The sequence below is a fragment of the Talpa occidentalis genome, unplaced genomic scaffold (assembly GCF_014898055.3).
Source record: "Talpa occidentalis isolate TD23 unplaced genomic scaffold, MPIMG_talOcc4v2.1 talOcc4.11, whole genome shotgun sequence".
Taxonomy (NCBI): domain Eukaryota; kingdom Metazoa; phylum Chordata; class Mammalia; order Eulipotyphla; family Talpidae; genus Talpa; species Talpa occidentalis.
The window spans coordinates 91,534,342-91,559,777 of record NW_023601104.1 but is presented as its reverse complement, the minus strand read 5'-3'; the positions used below and the strand labels follow the sequence as shown (position 1 = coordinate 91,559,777).

Here is a 25,436-nt window from a genome sequence, read left to right as displayed (position 1 = left end):
TGCTTTTTGCCCTAGTGATTTGTTCTTTTAAAACCAACATTATAAAGAATAGAAAAGTTAAACTTTTCTTGGTGGGGCTGAGAACGCTGTGCCCTAACTCTTCCCTGGATGCGTAGTCTCATATAGGGGGTGACATGCCTTGAGAGAATGTGTTTGGCAAGCTCCCGTTCTCCCTCCCACCTCTCCCTGGACTGAATCCCTAGAGACCCCCTGCATAGATCAAAGTACTTGGCAGGATCCTTTGTCTCCCCTTCCCCCTCCATGAAGCTTTGGAATGAGTCTGATGCTTTGAGGTATTTGGTGGAGGTGCCAGACAGAAGCCTGGGTAGATGCCAGCAGGCACCAGGGGAGCTGGCAACGTGGACATAATGGGAAAACATTCCCATTTCACTCCCAAACTGGATTTCTCTCACCTTTTACCCAGACCTGCAAGCCATGTAGTTAATACTCTTCTCCTCCTCCTTCCACACAGGACTAACCATCCCCTCTTTTCCATACCTGGATTCTTTCCCATGGAATATGTGATCCATTAGCCAAGTGGATGAAGTAACTGTTTCCAGGGCTGCTGCCTGCTTTCCTTTCAGATTGGAGGGGGAGGGGTGGAGTGTTCAGGCTAAGGGTCTGGAGCAGAACTAATGTGAGGGAGGGAGGGACTTTGGGTGCAGAGGGGGTGGGCAGAGTGAGGTGTGAGGGCCAAGTTAAAACATCTTGTCTTCTTATGGAGTGAGAGGGCCTCTTCTTAAAAATACCCGATAATAGTCATAAGCTCTTGGAAAATATCTGCAAATAGCAACTTTTCCCATTACGAGAACAGGATAAAAGCTAGAAAAAGCACTGCTTTTATGTAATAACTGAAGAGAGAAGTAGGCGCTCCTCCAGATGGAAGCATCTCAGCAGACTGGTGAATGTGGTCTCTTAATGATGTGCTCCTTAGTTTAACTCTAGAAATACAGCATCAAGGACAGAGTTGTGTTTGCTCCAGCTCCTTCAGTAACCATGACTAAATGCCATATTTTCCCAATTTAGTATATTAAAATCAAGAAGGGGAAAGAACTGGTGTTTTCTGATGAAGGAATGAATTTGATTATGGAAGTTAAATTTAGTCTTCTTTGTCTCACACATTATCCATAGCACATACAATATTAATATTTTCCCTGAGATTTTATACTATCAGAAGAGGAATTTGGCTCCTGCCTTCATTCCTATGTTTGTAAATAAAATTCTGTACAGCTCTCTTGTTTTCATTTGTTTATATACTGTTAGCTTATGTGCTCTCTCTTTTTCTCATTGTTCAACAAATACTTAGGGACCCCCTTTTGAGGAGTAGGGACTTGCTAATTCTTATCTATCTTTATTATAGCTCAGAGCATTGCTCCAAGTAGAATAGCATGTAGAGGCTGTGAGGAGTTCTGGAACTTTGTAGGTAGAATCACATTGATACTGAATTTGCAGCAATAATAACAACTAATATTTCTTGAGCATTAAGTATGTGCCTCTCACTGTACCTTCCAAATATAATCTCATTTAGTTTTTATAAGAACTGTATCAAGTACTTAACTTGAAAATACTATGCAGCACTGTACGAAGGGAAAAATATTTATTTTTGGAAGTCAAAATGAGGATTAACCTGGAAGAAGAGACTGCCCCCCTCCTCCCACCCCAGGGAGCAGTTGATTCCTATGTCAGGAGTGGAGATAAGTGGGGGTTTCTCAGGATAGTGGGCACTTTGAGACAAACACATGGCAGAAGAACTTGTTTTTAAGGGCATGTGTCAATATGCAGACAGGGTATACCTTACCTCATGATCATTGGTGGGTAATTTGTGAGAAAGGCAAGAATTTAGGTGATAGAAGATTTTATTAGAAGGAAAATACCTTTCTGTGGGATGTCTGTGCATGGCTCTAGGGGAGAGGCTTCAGGAAATTAACATTGACCCCTGACTGGGTAGACAGGGCATCTTGTGCGCCCTTCACAGAGGGCTCCACCTGCTCACTTGGCCTCTGCTTTCTCTTTGTTCATACTTAACTTTCTTTCTTTTCACATTACTATTATTTCCTTAGTAATTGTAAAGTCAGAGTCTAACTCAGGTCTAGCTGATTCCAGATCATACTTTCACTGCTGTATCAGTCTCCCTTACAGCAACTTTTTTAAGATACCTTGAGCTTTAATCTTAAAATCCAGTTAAAAGAGTGGATGTGTTTTCAGCTTTTCCCAACAATGCAGATTCTTGCTTTAGCGCATTTTGGAGGGCGGTTTTAGCTTAGAATGGAAATCATTTAAAAAGAGTTAATTGGGGGGCCTCTCCTGGTGGCGCAGCGGTTGAGCGCTGGGCTGCGAGGCTGCCTGCAACCTCTGCAGCGCCGGTTCAAGAGGGTCCCACAAAGAAAAAAAAAAAAAAAAAGAGTTCATTGGGGATGGATGAAAGGAAACAGACTTGAAGATATCAAAAAGCTGTCTTTAGTTGCTAACCAGTATACAGCAGTATATAAAGAAATTCTGCCCAAGCTAATCTTTTCTTCTGTGAGCTTACAGTTGAATTTCTAGTGTAGATAGAAATGATACAGACCAGTGAACACACATTAAAGTGACCTAAGGAATGTAGGAGGCCATGTTATGCAGTCCTCAAAGGACAAATGTGTAGGATGAGGAAGGGAAGAAAGGAAATGGCCTGGGCGTTAGACGGGATGTGGTGAGAAGACTGCTGCCTGTGTCTCCTGTTTCGGGGGACAGTTGGGTGACATACATCTCTTACAGCCTGTAGTTGTCACCCACCTGGAAGAAAGCTGCGATTGTTTACGTTTGGAACACAACCTGCACCTAACTGCTTCGTGGTGTGATCACACCAGGCTTTACACACTGAGATGACTCAGAATGAAGATAGTATTTGTGAAAAACTGGTCAAGATAGGGGAGTCAGAAAATGATGCGGATGGTTGAGTCTGCGAGCATGAATCAGTACCGATGTTGCAGTGTCCACATGATGTGTGCATAGAGACGGATTGTGAAAGTTGAGATAGCCACAGTGGGAAATGAGAAGGGGATCTCATTATCTTGCCTCCAGAATTGCTCATTGTGGTTGTGTATAATTTTACAGGGTCAGAAAGTCAACCGTATTTTACGATAACTAGTATTTGGGATAACAAATGCATTATTGTAAAGACATGCTTTTGACTTTGGGGGACAATTATTACAGATCAGAACATTGGAGAAAGAGGTGAGCAGTGCTTAAGAGTTAAGCCTCTGAGGCAGACTGCTCGGGTTCAGATGCTGCTCTTTCATATAAGTGCTAGTGACTTTGAGCAGATTCCTAAACTTCTCTGACTCTTTCCTCATCTGTAATATATAGATGGTGGTCTACCTACTGCATGGAGCTCGGTGAGGATTACATTCAGTTGTACTTGTGCAGGATTAGAACAGTGCATGGCACAGAGCACATTTTTAGGTACATTTATTAAGTTTTACTTTTTTCTACCAATGTTAATTATCTTTGTTGCTGCTATGGTAGCTATTATCATCACAATTATTCTTATAGACACTTCCCTTTTGGAGTCCTTTTGTCCTTCCTATTTGGATTGTGGTGACTTCAACTGATTTTTCTGTCTTACCTAATCTCACATAGAATTGTTTAATCCCAGATATTTTAATCATATTATTTACTTAATCAAGAGTCCGTGGTAATTTCCTGCTTCCCATCTTGTGAAATCTAACTCCCCTTACCAGGATTCATATCCTACTGCCCGTGGGGTCCCTCCCTCCTTGTTGCCTAACCAAACCTTTCGTTCTTTCCCAGTCAGTCTTTTAGCCCCTGTTCAGGATGCCTGCTCTCTCCTTTCCACTGGACTTTGTGGGTGCTGTCTTCCCATGAGGCACTCTTCTTTCCAGTGTGTGCTTGACAGCTTTCAGCACCCACTCCCGAACCTTCCGGGGCAAGCCTTCAGGCCTGGTCCTGTTGACTGTGCATTTCCATGCTGTACCCTCACATTCTGCACTTGCAGATATGCTGCTTTATTATTATTATTATTATTTTAAGATTTATTTATTTATTTATGCAAGCACTGGGTACAGTCAGAGGCATGGGAGGGTGAGAGAATTCACCAGAGCGGGGAACAGAACAGGCAGAATGATGAAGTACACTGCTGAGGGGAGCAGCGGGCGGCAGGAGAGGTCTGCCCGCCATGTGGGACCCTGGCTCGGCAGCTGGGGATAGAACCGGCACTGCAGAGGCTGTGGGCAGCTTCGCTACCCAGCGCTCAACCGCTGCGCCACCAGGCGGGCCCTGCTTTATTATCTTTCAAATGACATATTTTGCTATCTCTCTACCTAAATTAAATTCTTTGGAGTAGAGGCTTAGGCTCTTTGAGGGCTGGCATTGTATCTGCCTTCTTCATCTGTATCCCCAGTGTCTTATACAGTGTCCAGCAGTATTCACTGTTTGTGTAAATAACTTTATTAAAAAAAGATCTTGTTCAGCCTTGCTTACAGTTACAGAGTAAGTTTCTTTGAGTGAATCAAGGAGACCCATTGTGGAAAGACCAGTCGCTTAGATTCTCTAAGCAACTTGAGGAATGCCTTCACTTAAGAACAATGGTAGTGTCTTAAAATTTCCATCCTACTTTACATTTGGAAGAAAGCAATGTTTAATTTATTTTTAAGTAATTTTTATTTTTTTGGCATGTAACTTTAATAATGTGTATAAATCTTTAAAACCCCTTAGGCTCTCTCTATTCATTATGTGAGAGGGTGCTTGTGAATTAATTTTTTCCTCGTAATTTTATGCCCACTATGTTTATGGAAGTGATGTGTTATGTAGCCGATTAAATATATGGGTAGCTTGAGGGAAAGCTTTTCTTAGCATCTTATTTTACTGAATTAGCTGTTTCTAAAAGGTTAAAAACTGTTCCCTTATTGTTGGTTAGGATTCCTTTGCATTTCTGCCCTTTTATTTTTTTCTCTTTTCTCAATAGCCAAACCAGATTTCCCTGGAAGAGAACATCCTGGTCTCCCGTTACATTAACAACCCCCTGCTCATAGATGGTGAGTTGTGATTAGCCCCTTGGCTGATTGGGCTCACTCACGCTAACTTTTTAATCAACATTTTCATAATCTTCTCTAGTAAGCCCTTTATTAAGCAGTTGGAAATTCTTGGCGACCGTGCTTCAAACATGCTTATCTACCTTATGAGAATATTGTCAAGATGAAATGAGAAAATAAAAAAGAAACAGCTTCATTGGTTATACTGTAGCAGATATATATGAAAACTGTGCAATACACATATATAAACTTTATTGCCCTCATTTTATATATATATATATATGTGCATAACATATACACTGATTATATATATGTATATATTTGTGTTCAGTTAATTATCTCCCAAGGCAAGATAGACAGTGTGTGTTTTATTGAAAGAGAACTGTTCTTTCGTTTTTGTTGGTTGTAAATTTTCCTGTTCATTATGAACAGAAAACAAATGAACTTAGTTTTTCCTATGAATCCAATTTTTTCCCCCTAGATTTCAAGTTTGATGTGCGCCTCTATGTGCTTGTGACTTCCTATGATCCTCTTGTCATCTATCTCTATGAAGAAGGATTGGCTAGGTAAGACTGTGGGGGTGGGAGCTGCATACTAGAGTAGGCCCATTCAGAAGTGCATTAAGGTTAGGCTGTTTCTTTCTGTTATGTTCAATTCTGGGTTATAAAAGTCAGTCATTACTTTATGGTCTCTCTTGCACATCCACACACATGAATAACCATACACACCTTTCCCACCAGGCATCCAGGATCACACAGTATCTTCATGAAGTGGCAATTATTATGAAGACTCTAGGGTATTAAGATAATTTGCCATTGTCCTTTCTTCACAATAGATCTAGAAAGAAAAAATAAAACCTCACATATACATCAGACACTTAATTTATTTCTTTTTTCTTTTTTTTAGGATTTTTAATTTTTTTTGTTAATTTTTTTTATTTTTTACATCATTGTTCATTTTAAAACAATACTTGCTTCCCCCTACCCCCTCAGGTGTAGTCCCATAGAGTTTCCTTCACCAATGCACCCATGCACTGTCACCTCAGTCCCCTGCAGACACTTAATTTAATGTTCACAACAATAGTTGATACATTTTTTCAGTTGAGAAAACTGAGGCTTAGAGAGGTAAGGGAACTTGAAGTCACTTTCCCAATATCTTCCAGCTGATTGGTAGTGGAGCAGGAATTTGAACTGCACAGCTCAAGACCTGAGAGATGTCTCTTGCCCTTTTGTATTTCTTTTGTTGGCCTTTTTTTTTTAACCTGAAAGTAATGTACTTTTCAGTGGTTGTATTATTCTGTTTTCCCTGAGGCATTTTTTAGGTTTTAAGGTAATATGGCTTACTTACAAAGTAACGTTCAATTTGTAATTGTTTGAAATTTTCTTTCCCAGATCCATAAAATCTTTTTTTTTTAAAAGATTTATTTTTATTTATTTATACAAGCTCTGGGTACAGTCAGAAGCGCGGGAGGGTGAGAGAATTCACCAGAGCCAGAGCGGGGAGCAGAGCAGGCAGACTGCAGTACACTGCTGAGGGGAGTAGCGGGACGGCAGGAGAGGTCTGCGCTCCATGTGGGACCCTCCTCCAGTGGCCGGGGAGCAGCGGGGGATCGAACTGGAGCTGCAGAGGCTGCGGGCAGCTTCGCAACCCAGCACTCAACTGCTGTGCCACTGGGGAGGCCCAGGTCCATAGAATCTTGCAGGTGACAGTGTTTTCATAGACTCTTACATCTTTAAACCAAGTACATAATTTTATTGTGCTTGTGTTCTTTCTCCCCATAAAACTAATATATGTATTTACCAACTGTCATGCCCTGAAGTTCCTTTGTGCATAGTGGTCTTACAGAGTGTCGCCGTGTAGGAGGCGCTTGCATCTGTGAGCAGTCACAGCAAGTGAAAAAGTATTGTCTGTATGTATTTCTTTATTTATTTTTTTTAAAGATTTATTTATTTATGCATACAAGAGCTGGGGTACAGGCCAGAGATGTGGGGGGTGGGGGACTGGTGAGAGGATTCACCAGAGACAGTGGGAAACAGAACAGGCAGACGACTGAAATACACTGCGAGGTGAGCAGCGGGTGAGCTGAAGAGGTCTGCTTTGCCATGTGGGTAGCAACCCACATGGGGATCAAATGGGGGGATCGCTCCCCCCACCCCCGTGCTGTAGAGGCTGCAGATTGCTTCATAGTGTGGTGCTTAACCCCTAGCGCCACCAGGGAGGCCCCTGTATTTCTTTATTTTAGAAGATGCTCTTTGAAGCTGGGAAGTGCCACGGATAAAAGAAGGCTCCTAATTAAATATATACACATATAGGTGCTTTGACACATATTCCCATGCTCTCACAACTATTATTTTTGAATGGTATTTTCATGATTTCTTGTACTCAGATTTGATGCATTCTGTAACTACAGTGGATCAGGCTAGCCAGATCCTAGTTGGCGGAGCTGTGTTTTCCCTCCACCACTAGGTGGCAGTGACAGCATTTATGAACCCTGTCATATTCCTGACTAAGATTTATGAGTTTGAACCCTGTGAACACTAGAGGCTATTGAAGCTCCCTAGTTCTGGCCTCTGGTTCCTTGAAACTTGAGGAAGGGGAAAACTAAAACATTTCTCAGTTGTTAGGTAAAGGGCTGGACCGGGCTGAGCACAAACTGATTATTAGCTCTAGTCAAATTTTTGTAGGAAAGAAGTTTTCTTCAGTGATCTTTGACACATGTGTTCTCAGACTTTGAAGTACTGTAATAAAAGCTGAGTCCCCCTATTATCTGGAACACAAAGAAAGGAGCCAGTACCCCTTACTTCTGCTTAGGTATACAAAGTGCTGAGAATTTTCTGCTTTATAACTAGAGATGTGCTGAGCCTTCCTCTTACATATCATGAACTTCTCCATTCTCCTCCCTCCACTGCTCTTCACTTACCTTGTTGCTTATGCCACAAATTTGATTTTTCAAATAATGAAATGACATCAAGGTTCTGTTTACTGGTTCTCAAGGATATCAGCCGTTGTTCTAAAGTCAGGTGACCTACAATATTAATCGCCCTCTCTATTGGTCAGATTTTGCATAGTTTTAAGGCCCCCATGTTTCAGGTGTGGCCTGAGAGCAATGCCAATGTTTATTATAGAACATGCTGTAGACAGGCAGTGCTTTTGCTATTGGGTGTGTGTTGAAAGTCAGAATCCACTGAATTGTGTCACTGTCTTCTCTTGACTCCAGCAGGAGCTAAGTGTGTGTGTGTGTGTGTGTGTGTGTGTAAAAGGATGCATTCCCTGAGAGTAATTTGGAAAACAGCTTTTTAAAAACTCAAGACATAAGTGAAACCCCAAAACAGAAATTTTTCAGGGCTCTGCTGACTTGTTCTACCTAAAGATGTAAGTGAACATCAAAGCTTTACTAAAAGAACAGTGCATGGATGTGTGATAGACTGTTAGAGTCCTAGGAGGGTGCACTGTTCTGCACAATGATTTCCAAGTGTCTAAGTTCCTGTGTCTTAACTCATTGTGTATCTTGGCATTCATCTGCTTCTCTCTAATCCTCAGAACCCGCTCGACTGTGTCATTCCATTCAGCGACAGTCCATAGCACCTCCTGATCTGCAGCCTCTAGTAATCTGGGGTCACGTGTGTTTTATGTAGACATTACTAAAGATAATGTTTGTGATGAGATCATTAGGCTATTTTATTTTGAGGTTCAATGAGGAAAACCATAATCTTTCCTAAAGGGAACTGGCAGCAAATGTAATTGGTTTCTTTCTGTAGAAAAGAGGTCTTTATCTCATATAGCGCTTCTGTTTTGGGCCTCAAAATAAATGCTTAGGTGACAGGTTCCGTTCATTTCACAAGATAGTTTTGTGAAATAAGTATTTTGTGTAAGTGCTTACCTCTTAAATTTACTGAAGTTTAAAAAACCCTTCATAGGTTCTTTCTGCTAATAGTTTCAGTTGTCCTAGTTGTTTTATTAACATGAGAAGTAGGAAAACTCCGATTATTTTCTTGTATGTGAGCAAAATATTGAGGAGTTAAGATTGTCTTTTTGGTATTTGAATCCAGCGTTCTGTCCCAGACAGCACTCCACCCTACTTTTGAGTTTCACATGTATGTTGCTGTTTTGCACCAGCAGGGGACACTCAGTTTCCAGAGAGGGGTGCACTCCTCTACCAAAATGGTGTGGATTCTCTTTCCCGTCAGAGGTGTTATCCAGAAAGACTTTGTCCTGAATTTTACAGTGTTAGGTGGATCCATCGTGTGGTTTAATTGCTTTGATGAGATCCTTCCTCTTTTGAGACAAAGCTAGTATCCAACTTTCCCCTGAAAGAGAAAAAATAGAAAATTAAAGCAAAATTGAGTTAAAAACCAAAGGTGTCAAAATCCAAAGATAGGCAGCACTAGCAACTTGGGGGGAATCCACGCAGGGAACTGGGAGAGTTCTACCCATGCTGTGGGGGGGGGGGAGCAGAAGACACAGAGTAGGCCCCATTTGGGGACGGCCTTTTCCTGCCTCTACCATGTTACTCAGTGGAAATTCAGAAAAGACCCCAAAGCATTTGTAAGGCCTTCCCTGCCTCCCCACCCCAGTTCCTTCTTCAGTAGCCTTCCTTGCTAATTAACACTGGCTCCGCGGGGATATTTACCTTTTCTCTGCTGGATTCCTGTGGTTTTGAAAGAATTCAGGTGCTTGCTGGTTGCCAAGGAATTCAGATTACCTCACAGGCTGCATACTGTCCAGAATCTGCCACAGCAGCAAGGGGAGGGGGGCGAGATACCGACAAGGGGGAGAAAACCCTCTCCAGGGCTCATTGTCACCCTCCCTGGCAGGCCCTTGCTGTTTGTGAAGTTTGAGTCATTTCTGGCTCTAGAGACAGGGGATCAGGCTGGTAATCCCCTCCCAGACGGCTCCGGAGGGTGCTGCCTAGTCACTGTAGCGCTTTGGCAGTCTCCCTGCTGCAGCTGGTTGACAGCAGATCAGAGAACTCTTGGGCCTCTTGTTCTCTTCCATAAGACTTTTCTGGGTCAGGCCAGGATGAAACCCAGTGGCTCCTGGCAAGACTGCCTGAGGTGTTGTCTCTTCATCCTCCAGGCCTTTCTGGCTCTGAATAGCTACACCTGCCGGAAGATAACCTGTGTACAGCCAGAGCCTCCTCAAGGCTGGCCTCCTCTCTGCTTTTTCTATATTTGTTGGTCACATGTGTTAGAATGTATAGCTCTCAAAGTAGGAGGTTAACTCTCCGTGATCTGACTCTGGTGACATATTTTTAGACAAACAAGGTAGGTTTTTTTTTAAACCTTGGTGTATTATTTATTTTATTTTTTAAACATCCTTTTTTTTTTTTATTTTACAATACCGGGGCTTTCCCCTTAGATGCTGTCACCATGGTTTTTCACTAGCAAAGTACACAGGATAGTTTTTGAATGGAAAAAGAGAGTTTAAATGATCTCACAAACTTTGGTGTTTTCCTTCCTTTGGTTCCATCTTGATAAAGTTTCTGGAACAAGCTGTTCAGATGCAGTTTAAGTTTATCCAGTTTAAGCTTATCCAGTACAGTTGAAATTCTTTTCTCAACACTCAGGAGTTTTAGGCCAACTACTCTTGTTTTAATTCTCAAAGAGGAACAACTGAAATTGAAAAGGAGTGTAGCTTTTGGTTTGTGAGTTATTGTCAGAGTGAAAATATTGTCAGGGTGTAAAGATAACCAATAGATGTTTCAGTGTGGTTAAAAAAGTGCACTTATAGTTCTCTATTAAATCAGTAGGCTGTGAAGTGGTACCCAGGGTTTCAGATTTGGCAAAGAAAAGAAAGCCTGCCCGTTTTCTCTGGGACCTGAGAAATAAATTTCTGCTGTATATGAGCCCCCCAGCTTTTGGTATTTTGCTAGAGCAGCCTAAATGCACTCAAGCAGGTAGTATTTAGCCAGATCTTACGGGGCTTTTTTTTGGTTTGTTTTTCAGATCTTGTGGTTTTCTTAAGGGAGGCTGAAGATGTAGATTTTTTGTTGAGAAGCTTATCCTTGTTTTTAGACTTATTTTAGACTTTTAATTTTGAACCATTTCAAACGTAGAAAGGTGTTATACAAACAGTATGAAGAGTCCCCATTCACCTTTTGCCCGTTAACACAGTGAAGTTCTTTATAGCAGAAGAGTCCAATCCAGGATCACATCGCTACATTAGTTGTCATGACTCATTTGTGCTCTTGGGTCTAGAGCAGTGCCTCACCTTTATGACCTTAGTATTTTTGAAGATTTCAGGTCAGTCATTTTATAGACTGTCCCTTTGGGTTTGTCAGGTATTTTCTCAGGTTAAGACCCAGAATGCTGCAGACGCATGCTGTGTTCTTATCGCGCTGCGTCTGTCGGCACAAGGTAACCATTTAATGGTGTTTGACCATTTGCTTAAGGTGATGTCTGCCAGATTTCTCTACTGTAATGCTTTGCTCCCCCTCTGTGACTAGTCAGTATTATATGAGGAGATACTTTGAGACCATGTAAAATCTTATTCCTCATCTCATTTTTATCCAATAATCTTAATAGCCATTAATGTTTTTTGCCCACATGAACTTTTACTGTGAAGGTTGCTGAATGATGATTTTCTAATACCGTCATTCAGTGCTTTTACTTTTATCATTTAGCAAGAGAAGACCTGATCAAGGAAGAACGTCCCTTCCCATTTATGTATTGGTATTACTGATTTAATACCAATGTGGACTCAAGGATTCCTGTTTTATTTATGGGATATAATCCTTACTGTCATGACTTCCTTTAGAGCTGAGATTGCCCCTTATCTGGCCATTGAACTGATTTTTGTGTCCTTTTGACATGTCCCTTCATTCTCTGAACACATGATATTTCAGGCTCATTTTGTTCCTTCTCTGCTTCAGCCCTGGAATCAACCACCTTCACCAAGGAGCACTGGTTATCTTTATGGAGAATTGTATTTAGAATTCAAGATCTGGGGGCCTTGATATGCTCAGTGCTCTGGGCTAGCTGCTTCTAGATCCTTGCAGTGGACAGACCTAGGAAATACATAAATATGTACATAAACATCTACATCTGTGTTTATTTCCATATGTCTGTGCATTACAACACAGGAGTTCATACTAATACCTCCATTTCTAGTCCATAACTGAAGGATTCCTTTTAGCTTTTACCAGTTCCATATTTCTGGATCTCTTTTCTCCCAAGGGTAAGAAATTTGTCTCCCATCATCTTCAATATATTTATTTACTCAATCCCCTTGTATAAAACCAATCTCCCAACTTCCCTGGCCACTGCCCCCATTCAGATGCTCACCTTGTGTGAACTTTGACCCCATGAGACTGCCACCCTATTGGATAAGCTCCTTGTACTGTCTCAGGGCTGCCTTTCGATCCTATCCTCCATCTCTCTCACATCTCTGTACTGCAGCTACGGAGCTGCAGTAAAGGTCTGCTTTCTAAATGTGGGCCAAGTAATTCAAGTGTTTAAAAAAAGCTCTGTATTGAAATACAACAGTGTACACCTGAAATTTATATATTGTTATAAACTGTTACCTTACTAAAATTTATTTAAAAATTTAAAATCAATTGAATCTTTGTCGGTCAGTTAGAAAGTGACTAGTAGGCTCAATCTGCGACTACTGGGACCTCTGGTTAGACAAGAAGAAGAAAATATGGAAAATGGTGATCAGCGATGAATGTGGTATATTCAATATGGATTTAGTGAGAATAATAAAATCTTCCTGTTTTAGGAGGAAAGATGAGCCCACACACTGATTTTTTTCCTTTGTATATACGGTCGTCTACATTCCTGTTAGCTTAGTAAAATGGAGCGCAGCCCTTTTGCTTTAGAAGTGACCTTTTATATTACCTTTCCACTGAGCCTAAGTTTGACTTTTGTTTTCCCCCCTTCAATTCTAACTGCTCCTTACTCTCTGTCGATGCCCACTCCATGACATTAATAATGTTGTCCTTGCTGGGGCCTCAAAATCTAAACTTCCCCCGCAGAAAGGAAGATTGGGAAGCAGACAACTTACATTTAAGGGATGCAGTCCTCTTGCAAAAAGGAGTGTAGCGATGATGGATGAGTCGGGTGCCAGTTGCAGTGAACAGCCAGGCGTTCACCAGTCTCTTCGTGTTGTTGACCAGATTTGATCAGATACTCGTGTGTAGGAGAGATGAAAAACCTCTGTCTCTTAAGCAGAACTTTTTCCCTCCTTTTAAATCATTATTCTTTGGGGGAGAGAATGGCAGGTGGTATGTCACTGAGATAATGTCTGGGTGGGGCCAGAAGCCTCTGTGGGGCCAGCATGGGCTCCCTTTGCATTTCAGGGCAATTCAGAAAATGTCTCTCTCACTTGCTTAGAAAATCTCTGTGGAAGAAGATTGGGCTATATAAGCCAGATTTGCTTGCTGTGAAGTAACATGATTGGAAGTTAGGTGATAACTGTTGGAAGTTTCTGGAAAATCTGGGGTCCTTCATATGTGTAGATCTAATTAATACTCATCAAACTCTTATCCCTTATCTCTGTGTGCTTGGCCAACATTTTCTCTCTGTCCACATCCTTCTTCCTGACTACATGCGTATTTGTTTCAGTTTTGTGAGTTTCTTTGGATATTTTTCACGTTTCTTTTTTTGACTCTTGTGTATTTCTTGGGAATTATGAAGTTGAGATAGTGGGTGGGTGAGAAGAAACAGAGAAGAGGAAAAGTTTTTAATGCTCTCCTTTAATGTGGTAAAATATCATGTTGACTTCATAGTCTAAGTAAGCATATGTAAATAATTTGTAAATCATATGAAAATAGACTTGTGGGCTTCCAGGATTTTTTTTCACACACTTGGATGTGCCTCATGGGAAAACCACTTTAGTGGAGGGTGATATGGTTGTGGTGGTATGTAAACAGGGGTTGATATTTACCATAACCGTTCGACTCGAGTATCCTTTTGTTGATGTTGAGCATCACTGGAAAGTTTTCTTTTTCCCTGGTTACTTCCTTCAGAGGCACATTTATTTTGTATTTTGGTCTTCTTTTGACCATAGTCCAGGATATCAAATTGCAGCCCTCTTTTCAGTGGGCTCCATATTTAATCCCTCTGTCTTTGGCCTTCATTCCAAATTCAGAAATTAGTCTCCTGCACTATCCTCATATTTATTCTATTCCGCTGACCTAGGCTTTGTCTGCTGTTAATGCTGCCATTTTATTTTCTTAAATGAATTTTATACATCAGTTCTCTTATTTCTGTGAATGTGAGTTTTAAGTGTACATATGACTATCCTGTCCTTTTTTTCTTTTTGCTCAATTATTTTACAAAGAATGGTATCATACCAGGAACTAGGTAGACACTTATTTATTGACTAACTAGTGCCCTGTCATCCTACACCCAATTGCATTCTATATACAGTTTCCCAGGTTGAAAGTTATGACATGAGGGTCTCCCTGGCAGTGCAAGGGGTTAAGACGCAACCTATGAAGCTGTCTGCAGCCACTGCAGCAAGAGTTCCATCCCCGGCCAGGGAGTTGACCCACATGGCGTAGCAGACCTCTCCTGACTTGTCTGCTGCTTAGCAGCAGTGTATTTCAGTCAATCAGCCTGTTCTGTTTCCCACTGTCTCTGGTGAATCCTCTCACCCCCCTCCCCCGTACCTCTGGCCTATACCCCAGCTCTTGTATGCATAAATAAATAAATCTTACCCAAAAAAAGAAAGTTATGACATGGCTTATTTTCATTTTTCATTGTTCCTACTGGCTTAACATTCTATATAAGAGAAGCAGCATCTCATGGTTAAGGGTATAGGTTTTGGAGTCAGTGTGATTTGGAGCAAACTACTTAATCTTTCTAAGCTCACATTTTTGTATCTATTTTTAAAATTAGATATAATATTACCACTTCAGAGGATTGTCTTAGCGTTGACTTAAATGTGCTATTATATTTGAATCATTGGGTATGAGAGTTGGCACTTGCAAGCACCCAGTATTTATAAATGTTGTCATTCTCCATTATTCCTATCTCATTGGTCCTGAGCTCTTGCCTGTCTTTTCTTGAAACCTTGCTCCTGGTTTTTAATAACTGTGTCTTTTCTTTCAGGTTTGCAACTGTGCGATATGATCAAGGAGTCAAGAACATTCGGAACCAGTTCATGCACCTCACAAACTACAGTGTGAATAAGAAGAGTGGAGACTATGTCAGGTATTGGCTGCATCTAAGCCAGGAGCCAGAGAAGTCAGTCTCCGATATGGGTGTCACAGACGTGGAAATTCAAGATGTTGCACTAGAGGAAAACTTTACGTTTATAACCGTGTAATTTATGGAAAACTGCCAGAGTCATTTAACATAGTTGAGGCATATCTGCTGCTGCCCTCCTAGGCTTTGTCTTCCTCGTTGTCTTTCCTCACTGGGCTTGAGGTGGGATGCAGGGGGCATATGGAGCTTTGTAGATGTCGAGAAATGAGGTCATGTCAGCACTTGGCAAAATGTATCAACAGCTTAAAAATACTTCTACCCGTTCACCCAACAATTCTACTTCTAGGAATTAAACTTTAAGAGATAATGAAGGATGTACACATAAGATGAGAGAGAAAGTTTATGACTGTACAGTTCTAGGTGGAAAAAGCAGATTACCTGACACTACCTACAACTTATTTATTTGTTTTTGGAATATATGACATTGCTAAAGCTTTTATTTTTGCTGGGGGAAGGGAGGGTGGGAATGAAGAAAACTCAAAGGATGTCTGCCAGAGTGTTAACAGTGCTGAACGGGATCATGGGTGGGTGTTTTTTTATGTTCTTTTTTGTGCTTTTATTTATTTTCTAAACTTTTCTAGAACAAATACTTGTATGGTTGGGGGTGGGGTAGGATTCAGGAGTATATTAAATAAAGAAACGAGGCCATCTCAGAGCAGGATTCCGTGAAAGGGAGGACCAGCCCAGCTGTGTGGAAATATTCCTTTTGCTCTGTTTTCTTTCATCCTGATAATTTTGCCAGAAAGTGGAAAAATAAAAAAGAAATCCAAGCAGTTACTTTCTACTCAAACTAAAAATAGGTGCTTAGCAGGTCCAAGGAAAGAAAAGAATCTGGTAGGGATGCCATATTTGCCGACGCTCTATGGTTTGCACTGAGCCTCCTGTGACCAGCATTTGGAATGGGTTGGAGAGATCATATCCTTCACTTTGGAAGATGAGCAGAGACGCCGTTGGTGGGCAGTGGGGTGGTGGGAGGAGACGAAAGGGCGGCCGCAAAACACCAGTGCCAGATTATAAAACCTGTCAGTGTTCCGGGGAATCTGCCCCACTTGCCACTTCGTTACTATGGCGGTGGGTATGTCATGACTTTTATTGTCACTCTCGTACATGCTCCCTTCAGAAAAACCCAAAACGTTGTGAGGAGGATCTCGAGCAGGATCAGCACCACCAGAGAGGAGGAGCTTGCCTCAGATGCTAAAATAATTCCGTGCTGGGTTAGCTCATTAAAATGCTTCACGAGATTAGCTCACTAGACCATTCAGACTAGTTCTGGTCTGAAAATGGCACCAGAGGTGGTTTTGTGGGCTCATGTGACATTTACCTCAAAGGCTAGGCTTGTATCCCTGAATATTCAACCTATTAATATGCTGTAACCACTCTTTAATTTGTTTACTTTCTTTCACACATTTCTTCCACTGTTTCAAGATGCCTGTTTGGTTAAGGAGGAATTTGTCTTTTTCTTCCCTCCTGCCCCCCCTCCCCCACCTCCCAATAAGGCCAGCTGCTATATGCATTTTCATTTCAGTGGAAGAAATTCATACAAAGGAATAAATGACAAAAAGGACCAAGTAAAAGTGGGGGAGTGGAAGTCAGCAAGGTCTTTTTGAAAGACTTAAAAGGACAAGAAGGCTATTTGTAAAGAAACTTGTTTCTGCAGCCAGGCCTAGTTGCCTTATGTGACCTCGATTCATTTGTTTTAGTTGTGATGATCCAGAAGTGGAGGATTATGGGAACAAATGGAGCATGAGCGCCATGCTTAGGTATCTGAAACAAGAAGGCAGAGATACAACCGGTAAGTACCGGGTCTTTCTCCCCTTTGACACCTCTTCTTTGTATTGGTTGGCCATTGTCTTTCAGCAGGAGCCCTGTCACAGTGTCCAGAGCCATCCAGTGGGGTCACCTCTTTTTGTTAAGTTTCGGCTGCAGTTTACAAGGGGAACAGCAGGCCTTCCCTGACTCCTGATATTCCTTTTTTTTATTTCTAGTTTGGAAGGCTTGCCTTCTTTAGTGAATTTATCTGTCTTGAATGTTAAACTGCCACCTAAAATACTGTCAGCATTTTATATAACAAATTGCCTATCTCTGTATTAGCCCTAGATTTCACATTTTTCTAAGTTAATCCCATTCACGCCGCTGAATTGGGAATGAGCAGTGTTGCGTTTGAGTACAGGGCTCAGAGTCTAAATGGATGTGACTGCCAAGACTTGAGCAGAATGGGACACTGTGTGCCCACTTATCTTAACCCACAGAGGGAAGAGTGAGAAAGAAGGCTCTCTGTCCACTTTGTGTCTGGTTTTTGTCATCAGAAGCCATCTGACTACATCACCAGCACCTACATACTCGGCTGTGTTAGCCTGTGCGGAGATAATGCCTTCTCCTGTAGCACCCATTCAAAAGAATGCCATTTAGAGACTGTTTGGAATGAGCACACATGCTTTTATAATTATATTGTGTTTTGGAATCCAGTCCTTCTAATCCATGCATTTTAGTATTTGTTTCTTGTCTCTCTCTCTCTCTCTCTCTTTTTTTTTTTGTAGCATTAATGGCCCATGTAGAAGACCTGATCATTAAGACTATAATCTCTGCTGAACTAGCTATTGCTACAGCCTGTAAAACCTTTGTTCCCCATCGCAGCAGTTGTTTTGGTAAGGAGACTCAAGAAGCTTAATGTGTTTTGTGAGAAGGGTCTTGGGTAGTTGGGATGGAATCTTGGGGCGGAGAGGCTTACAGATTCTATAGAAGAAAGAGCTCTGTGGTGACTTATTTCTTTCTGAGCCCACATAGCATATGAAGATCCTGCTAAGAGGCCAGTGCTGAGCTTAGCTGTAGGTCCTCTGAGGAGCCACTAGCTTTCTGTGTGGGAAGCAGGGGTTGGAACTGAAGTGTGAGTCTTTTTGTCAGAGTGCAATCAGGACAAGTCTGCAACACGCTGTACAGGAATCCAGCTCTAACAAATATATTCCAGAGCTCTTTGGCAGTCAGACTGGGAATGGTTCCAAGAAGCTCTGGCTGGTACCAGTATGTGCTTTCTCCCATTTTCCGATGACTCCTCCTTTTTGTTTTAGTCTTCTTTCTAGTGGGTTCTTTCCCCTCCCCTTTCTTCTCTTCCCCTTCCTTCTCCACTTCCTTTCTCTCCCATCCCAGTTCACTGATGCACAGAGAGACTGAGAGGCAGATCACAGCTCCTGGACCAGGAAACCTTTTGCCTGCTGACCCCCGCTAGCCGTGGGGTCCCCGTGCACGTTAGCTTTCTGCATGGATGTGAACTCTTTAAGTGATCACCAGTGTGAGTGACCATAAAGTTGCACTGGCTTTTAGCAGGAGTTAGGCTTTAGCAAGACCCCTACTGTTTGTTGGTGGGCAGGATAATTAAAGCCTGGGATGGGGAGATGCGGTAGTAAGGACTTCAGAGTCAAGGCTTGCTGAGGAATCAGGGTGACAGGAAAGTAGTGAACATGACATAATTTGAAACCTCCGACTAGTTTTCTGATTTTCAGCAAGTTACTCTAATCCTGTGTTTCCTCTACGATAAAATGGAAGGACTGATGGTACCAGCTTCCTAAGAGCACCGTGAAGAGTAAGCGAGATGATGCGTACAAAGCACTTGGCACAATGTCTGACCTTTAATTTGTACTCAATTTAAAAAATTACTTTCTTATCTTTTTTATTAGCCTTTGTAATTCTTGATCTCTTTAAGAGATTATCTTAACAGTGTGTACTTAAGGAACAGTAAAAAAGGGAAGTGTTGAGAGTGGGAATAGAAGATGGCAGATAATATGCCAGGACCAAAATTAAAGAGGAAAGGACAAGGTTGTGATATGTTCTTTAAATGTAAATACAGGGCCTCCCCGGTGGCGCAGCAGTTGAGCGCTGGGTTGCGAAGCTGCCCGCAGCCTCTGCAGTGCCGGTTCGATCCCCGGCTGCTCCCTGGCCACCGGAGGAGGGTCCCACACGGCGCGCAGACCTCTCCTGCCGCCCGCTGCTCCCCTCAGCAGTGTACTTCGGTCCTTCTGCCTGCTCTGCTCCCGCTCTGGCTCTGGTGAATTCTCTCACCCTCCCGCACTTCTGACTGTACCCAGTGCTTGTATAAATAAATAAATAAATAAATAAATCTTTAAAAAAAAATAAAAAAAATAAATGTAAATACATTCATATCTTCTTTTTTTTTAAAGATTTATTTATGCATACAAGAATGGGAGTACAGGCTAGAGGTACAGCGGGCGGGGTGGTATGTGAGAGGATTCACCAGAGACAGAGTGGGGAATAGAACAGGCAGACTGACTGAAGTACACTGCTGAGGGGAGCAGTGGGCGAGTCAGGAGAGGTCTGCTTGCGCCATGTGGGTAGCTCCCTGGCCGGGGATCGAACTTGTGCTGCAGTGGCTGCGGTTAGCTTCATAGGTTGCATCTAAACCCCTTGTGCCACCAGGGAGGCCCTAGAGTTACTACAGTTCTAAGGGAGCGTCTTTAGAATTTGAGGAAGAAGCACAAAGAATACAACTCTAACTTCAAAAGTTTCATTAAAGAAGTAAATATTTCTTTCCACATCACCTGACTCTTATATGAGGGTAAATTTCTGAGAATTCTTAGCATAAAAATCTTTGTCTAAAAATCATCACAAGTTTTCTCAGTGTTTCCTTTACTATTTTGATTGCCGTTTGATATTTCTATTTCTGATTGCCTTTCAGAAGCTTAAGAATTTCCTGAACTTAATGGTAATAGAATGTGCCAAAGTGAAATAAGCAATGACTTTCTTTGACTCAGTGAAATGCCCTCTTAAGTCCATTTCTTCAGCCTGGGTCCTTCTTTTACCCTCCCTACCAGTGTTCAGTTACGATAAACTGATTGCTTCTGGAGTTTTTTTTAAGTTGTTGACTCTCTTTTTGGCTTTTGTGGTTCTAATTCCACTTCCTGACAGCCCTGGGATTTTATGTGCTTCATTAACCCCCTACGTCAGGTATGATTTTGTATCTGTGCATATATTTATGTGAGTCTCTGCTTCCCACTGATCCCTAACCTTCCCTGGGGTTTGTGTTACAAGGAATAAGCTTTGGTTTTTCTTTTCTCTTCCATTTGTTTTAGAGTAAACAGGAATTGAGAGCTTCCCAGAATAATTTGCTTCAACAGAAGATTGGAGCTTTTAGAGGAAGCCAGTATTCCAGGGATGGGTCCGCTATATGCTTTCTGTGGTGAATCTTTCGGTTCTTGTTTCTGCCCTTCCACATAGGATCTTCTGCCCTTTCCACATAGGAGCATTCCGTAACTATCTTAAGTTTCTGTTCTGTAATTTCTTGTCCACCCTACCACCTGTAATGTCCAGCTACGTTTCCAGGTAGCTTTCAGTATTCCCGTTCTTTTCTTCATTTATGCATTTAACTTTTTTCCCAGTTCCTGCTTTGTACAAGGTGTAGATTATAAAAGTTTCTTCCCCTCAAACCAAATTTTGCATGGGATGATAAATACATATGCTTGCATTGTATTATTAGAATTTAAATGTAGACTTAGGAACCTTCACAAATTGCCGTACTTAGCCATACAGTCTTTCCATAAATTTGTACCACCGGAAAGGACTTTCGAGAATAGATAGTCCATATAAAGAAACTGAATCCCTGAGAAATGAAGGTCCTTGCCCCTGGCTCCAGGCTAGTATGTGAAAGAACTCAGTTTGAAAAAAAGGGGCTCAGAAGATGGGTTTTGGCGATTAAGCCATCTTAGAGATGCTTGTGTGGAATTTGTGAAGCTAGTAAATGTGTGTCACTAAAACAGATTTTTTTACGATCTAATTTTCACTGCTTTCAGGATTGTAAAAATGTGGTACCATGTGAAATATGTGCTTCAACAACTCTTTAAATATGCTTAGGAAACTGACACGGTGAGATAACTGACTACGACAATAGCTTTTTTGACTAGTTGAAGAAAAAGAGCCAAAAACAACAGGATGTTAGCTGTCCTTTACAGATGCTGCTGCTCACAGCGGTTTTATCTTTGTGTCTGAGGATGGCTGGAATGACAGGCTGAGACACTGCTCCTCTCTATTCTGGAATTGTATGAAGCAGCTGTCATGCCACTTGACTGGTGGTGTCAGCGACTGGTGACATTTTTACTCAGGACAAACCATACCCAGTATACCTCTTTGCTGAATGAATCCCACATTGGCCCTTTATTGCTGTCATTCTAGACCATTTTGGAGGTCATGCAGTTAGTAAGTGACAAAGCCAACTTTGGGAGCCAGGTCTCTTTGGCTCTTTCTCCGCCCATTTAAAGACAAGTTCTGAAGAGTCCAGCCACTTTTGGCATGCCCTGTGTCCTAAACTGACATTTCTAAAGGGCTGTTGGTATTTGTTAAAGAAGTAAGGACATTTCCTATATTTCCCAACAATATAAACAAGACTACCAGTGCCAGTAAAATAATGGAAGTCATCACACAGTCCACTTTTTGAGACAGTCTTCTCTATGCTCTTGTTTAGATGGTATGGACAGTTTCTTGTAGAAGGGTCTTAATAGGACATACCTATGGTTTGTTTGTCCAGCACTTTTTACTGGTTATTTCCTTAAGTTCTCCTTACTGTTTTGTTGGTGTTTATTAGATAAGAAAAAAAAAATCCAAAAGGTTAAATAATTTGTTCTAGGTCATGCAGTTAATAAATGACAGCCAACTTTGGGAGCCAGGTCTCTGGATATTTCTCCGCCCATTTAAAGACAAGTTCTGAAGAGTCCAGCTACTTTTGGCATGTCCTATGTTCTGGCTTCTCCTTCTGCTCCCCTGTAACCAGATCTCATGAAAAATGATACCATCTTTTCTATCAGATTGGGCCTCAGAAGGGATGCTCTTTTTGCTCTAATCTATAGTGCCTAGTCCTAGATACTCCTTTCACATCTACCTTTTCATATGGTCACCAGATACCATATTAATTTATTGGACTGGTTAACATACTGGCTCTGGACTTCTTCTTTTATTTAGTTCATTTTCCTGTGGGATCTTGATGTGCCTTTTTTTTTTTTTTTTTTTTTCCAAATTCTCTTTCTGGACTCCAGATTAAGACTTCCTGCTAAAGTTTTGAACTCAAATCCAAAGCCAAGGTGAAAAGAATTTCCTTTATACAATAGCATTTGAATGACAGCAAGTACTGGCTATTGTCAGCACTTTCCACTGCCTCAGGGATTACAGCTTCAGCTGGGACTTTTTTTTTCTGAAAAGGGTTAGTGGATTGATTCCAAAACTAGTGGTATGACATGTTTAGTAATCTCTTAGGCTTTGGATGCATTATTATTTTCTGTGTCAAACCTTTTTTTCCTCCCCCCTCCCTTCCTAAATCATCTTTTATCAAATTTTTCCTTAATACGTAAAGATCTTAATAAGAATTTCTCTTATTTTCCTTATCATGAATATTTCTAGTCTTGTGGTCAGAGTTATTTGAGATCGTAACTACAAATTATTTTGTCTTTCTCAAAAATTGTACAGTATTTTTCACTAAAAATTTTCTTTTTTTTTTTTTTGTACCTTCTTTCAGTTTTTCTTGATTGTTTCCTGTGTGCTTTTTACGGTGCAGGCCACTTGATATGCAATAATGAATGAGACAGGGCCTCTGCTGTCAAGTGGTGAGACATGAAATGCTAAGTGACAGTACAAGTAATAGAGTGATTCAGGTGCTCCAGAAATACACGAGTTACCAGCTCTGCCTAGGGAAGCCAGGGAAAGTCATTACGAGCCGAGGGACTATAACATGCAAAACATAGTAGCATGACAGGATGTGACATTACTTGAAATGGACAGTTCAGTGTGACTAGATGTAGCCTGTAGTAAGCCAGGTGGGATCATGGGAGTAGAGCGGGGCCCGACTGCAGAGGACTAGCAATTTTAAGTTCATCCTGCAGACAACAGGCAGCCACTAAAGTTTTTCAAGCGTGGGAGCAATAGAATTGTGATTTTCTTCTTTAACTTTTATCTTAAATGACCCAAGGCTTGACAGAAGAAAATTGCCACAGAGGGAATACAATACATTACTAGAAGAGACTGACTTATTTTTTTTATTTTGTTGTAGTAACAATGGTTTAAAACATACAGGTTTCAGGTCCACAGCATTATAATTTGACATCTCTATATATACTACATCATGTTTGCCACCAAAAGTCTAGTTTCTGTCCACCACTGTACAGTTGATCCCCTCTACCCAGTTTACCCATCCTTGAAGTGACTAATTTAAAATCCTCCAGGAATCAACCTCGTGTTAGTGTCTGTTTGCTGATTTGTGTCTCATAAATGTAATTTTGATGGCATGTGGAGGATGGACTGCAGTAGGGAGATACTAGTGCTAGGGAAATAACTTGGATGGCAAGAGGTACGTAATGATAATATACACTAAACATGTGACAAGCAATTTATATTTGTTCACACAAATATCTGTACACAAAACAGCAGTTTTATTCATAATCTCCCTGAGCTGGAAGCAACCCAAATGTCCACTAACTGTTGAATGGATAAAACAATTGTGGTATATTCATAAAGCAAAACACAAATTAGCAATAAAGGAGCGAACTACAGTACCGATACGTGTAACAACATAGATAAATCCCAAAAGCCCAATGCTAAATGAAAGAAGGCTCTTTCAAAAGGCTACATACTGTATGATTTATCTGACTTTTCTGGAAAAGGCCGAAATCAGATCATTGATTGCTGGTGGATAGGGAGTGACGGTTGACAGCAAAGGGCCACAAGGGCACGTTTGTAAATGAACTGTTTTATATTTTGAGTGTGGTGGTGGTTAAACAACTATATGCATTTGTCAAAACTCATCAAATGGTACAATTTAGAAGGGTGAATTTTTATTGAATGTGAATTATACCTCTGTAAACCTGTCTTAAAACAAGAATCAATGATAGAGAAATGAACCACAAAAACATGCTCTATGAAAAAAGAAACCCGACTCAAAAGATTTATATACCATATACCGTATGCTTCCATTTATATGAAATTCTGGAACAGGCAAAACTAATCTATGGTGAAAGAAGTAAGAATAGTGATTTTCTGGGGGTAAAATGGGGAAGCAGAGTATTTACCAGGAAGGGGCATGAAGGATCTTTCTGGGTTGAAGGAAGTGTTCTGTATGGGTTGATATGTGTGGAGGTTATATGGATGTAAAACTCATCAAATTGTACACTTAAGATCTGTTTCATTACATGTAAACTATACCTCAAAAGCAAATACAGAAGATAGGGCTTGATTAAAGAGAATCAGCAAGACATCTAGTAATGCAGTGGCTTGGGGAGGTGAAGAGAGTGTTTCTAGCTTTGGAGACTTGGTGGATGGGATTACCAAGATGAAGACTAATGGGAAGCTTAATAGGGTTGGGGGAAAGGTAATGAGATTCATTTTCTTGAGTATTGTGTACCTGTGGGATATCCTAGTGAAGTTGTCTGGAAGGCAATTGAAATTATGGATTTGGTGTCCAGGGGACACTTGACTAAAGATAGAGATTTGAATGTCATCATCATGATATTAATTGCAGCTGTGAGAATACATGAGATCATCCAAGAAGAGAAGTAGAATTGAGAAGGAAGGAGACCTGGGAATGCCACCTGAGGAAACCTACCGTTGAATAGCTGGGCAGAAGAGGAGGAGTGAAAGGAGGAGAGGCAGGAGGAGGAGAATCAGAAGAGAGCAGTGTCCTGGAACCCAAGGGAGAAGAAAGTTCCAATAAGTAAGGGGTGGTCAACAGTTTCAGAGGTGTGGCTTTAGCTGCAAGGCTGTCTTTGGTAGTGAGAAGAGTTCATTAGCAGAGAATGGGAGCAGAAGCAAATTCTTATGGGTTGGGGAGGGAATAAGCAGTAAGAAAGTTAAGGCAGCTAAATGTGGGTTGCTTTGTGCAGAACCTGGCATTAAGGCATTCGGGAGATACAGTAAGGTGAAGTAGGAAGGAGAGTCAGGCTTCTTATTTGCTAGTATAATTTTCAAGTTTGTTTTGATTGGACTGGGTGCTAAAGGAAGTATTTCTTACCAAGGAAAATTTCCCTGAGATTTTTGAATAAGGTGGTAGCAACAGTCCTTTGAAAATATTTGCTCTCCATCATAATGAATACAAGAGGGAACAAAGTAAGTAGCTCTCGGGACTGGAGGAACCTAGTTTGCCTGTCCTCTAATGGCAGGAACCCTGGTCTAGCTCATCCCAGGCACTGAATTTTTGAAATTCTAGACACTG

At 41.2% G+C, this 25,436-nt stretch overlaps 1 protein-coding gene across 10 annotated transcripts in view; it reads left to right on the top strand.

The window, feature by feature from the left end:
- TTLL5 (tubulin tyrosine ligase like 5) overlaps positions 1-25,436 on the top strand; it is a 259,441-nt gene that overhangs the window by 31,961 nt on the left and 202,044 nt on the right. For all 10 annotated transcript variants that reach the window (XM_037503833.2, XM_054691987.1, XM_037503831.2 and 7 more), the window contains exons 8-12: positions 4,964-5,033; positions 5,512-5,596; positions 15,086-15,187; positions 16,942-17,033; positions 17,779-17,886. In XM_037503833.2, coding sequence (XP_037359730.1) covers positions 4,964-5,033; positions 5,512-5,596; positions 15,086-15,187; positions 16,942-17,033; positions 17,779-17,886 — 457 coding nt within the window. The remainder of the gene's footprint in view (positions 1-4,963; positions 5,034-5,511; positions 5,597-15,085; positions 15,188-16,941; positions 17,034-17,778; positions 17,887-25,436) is intronic.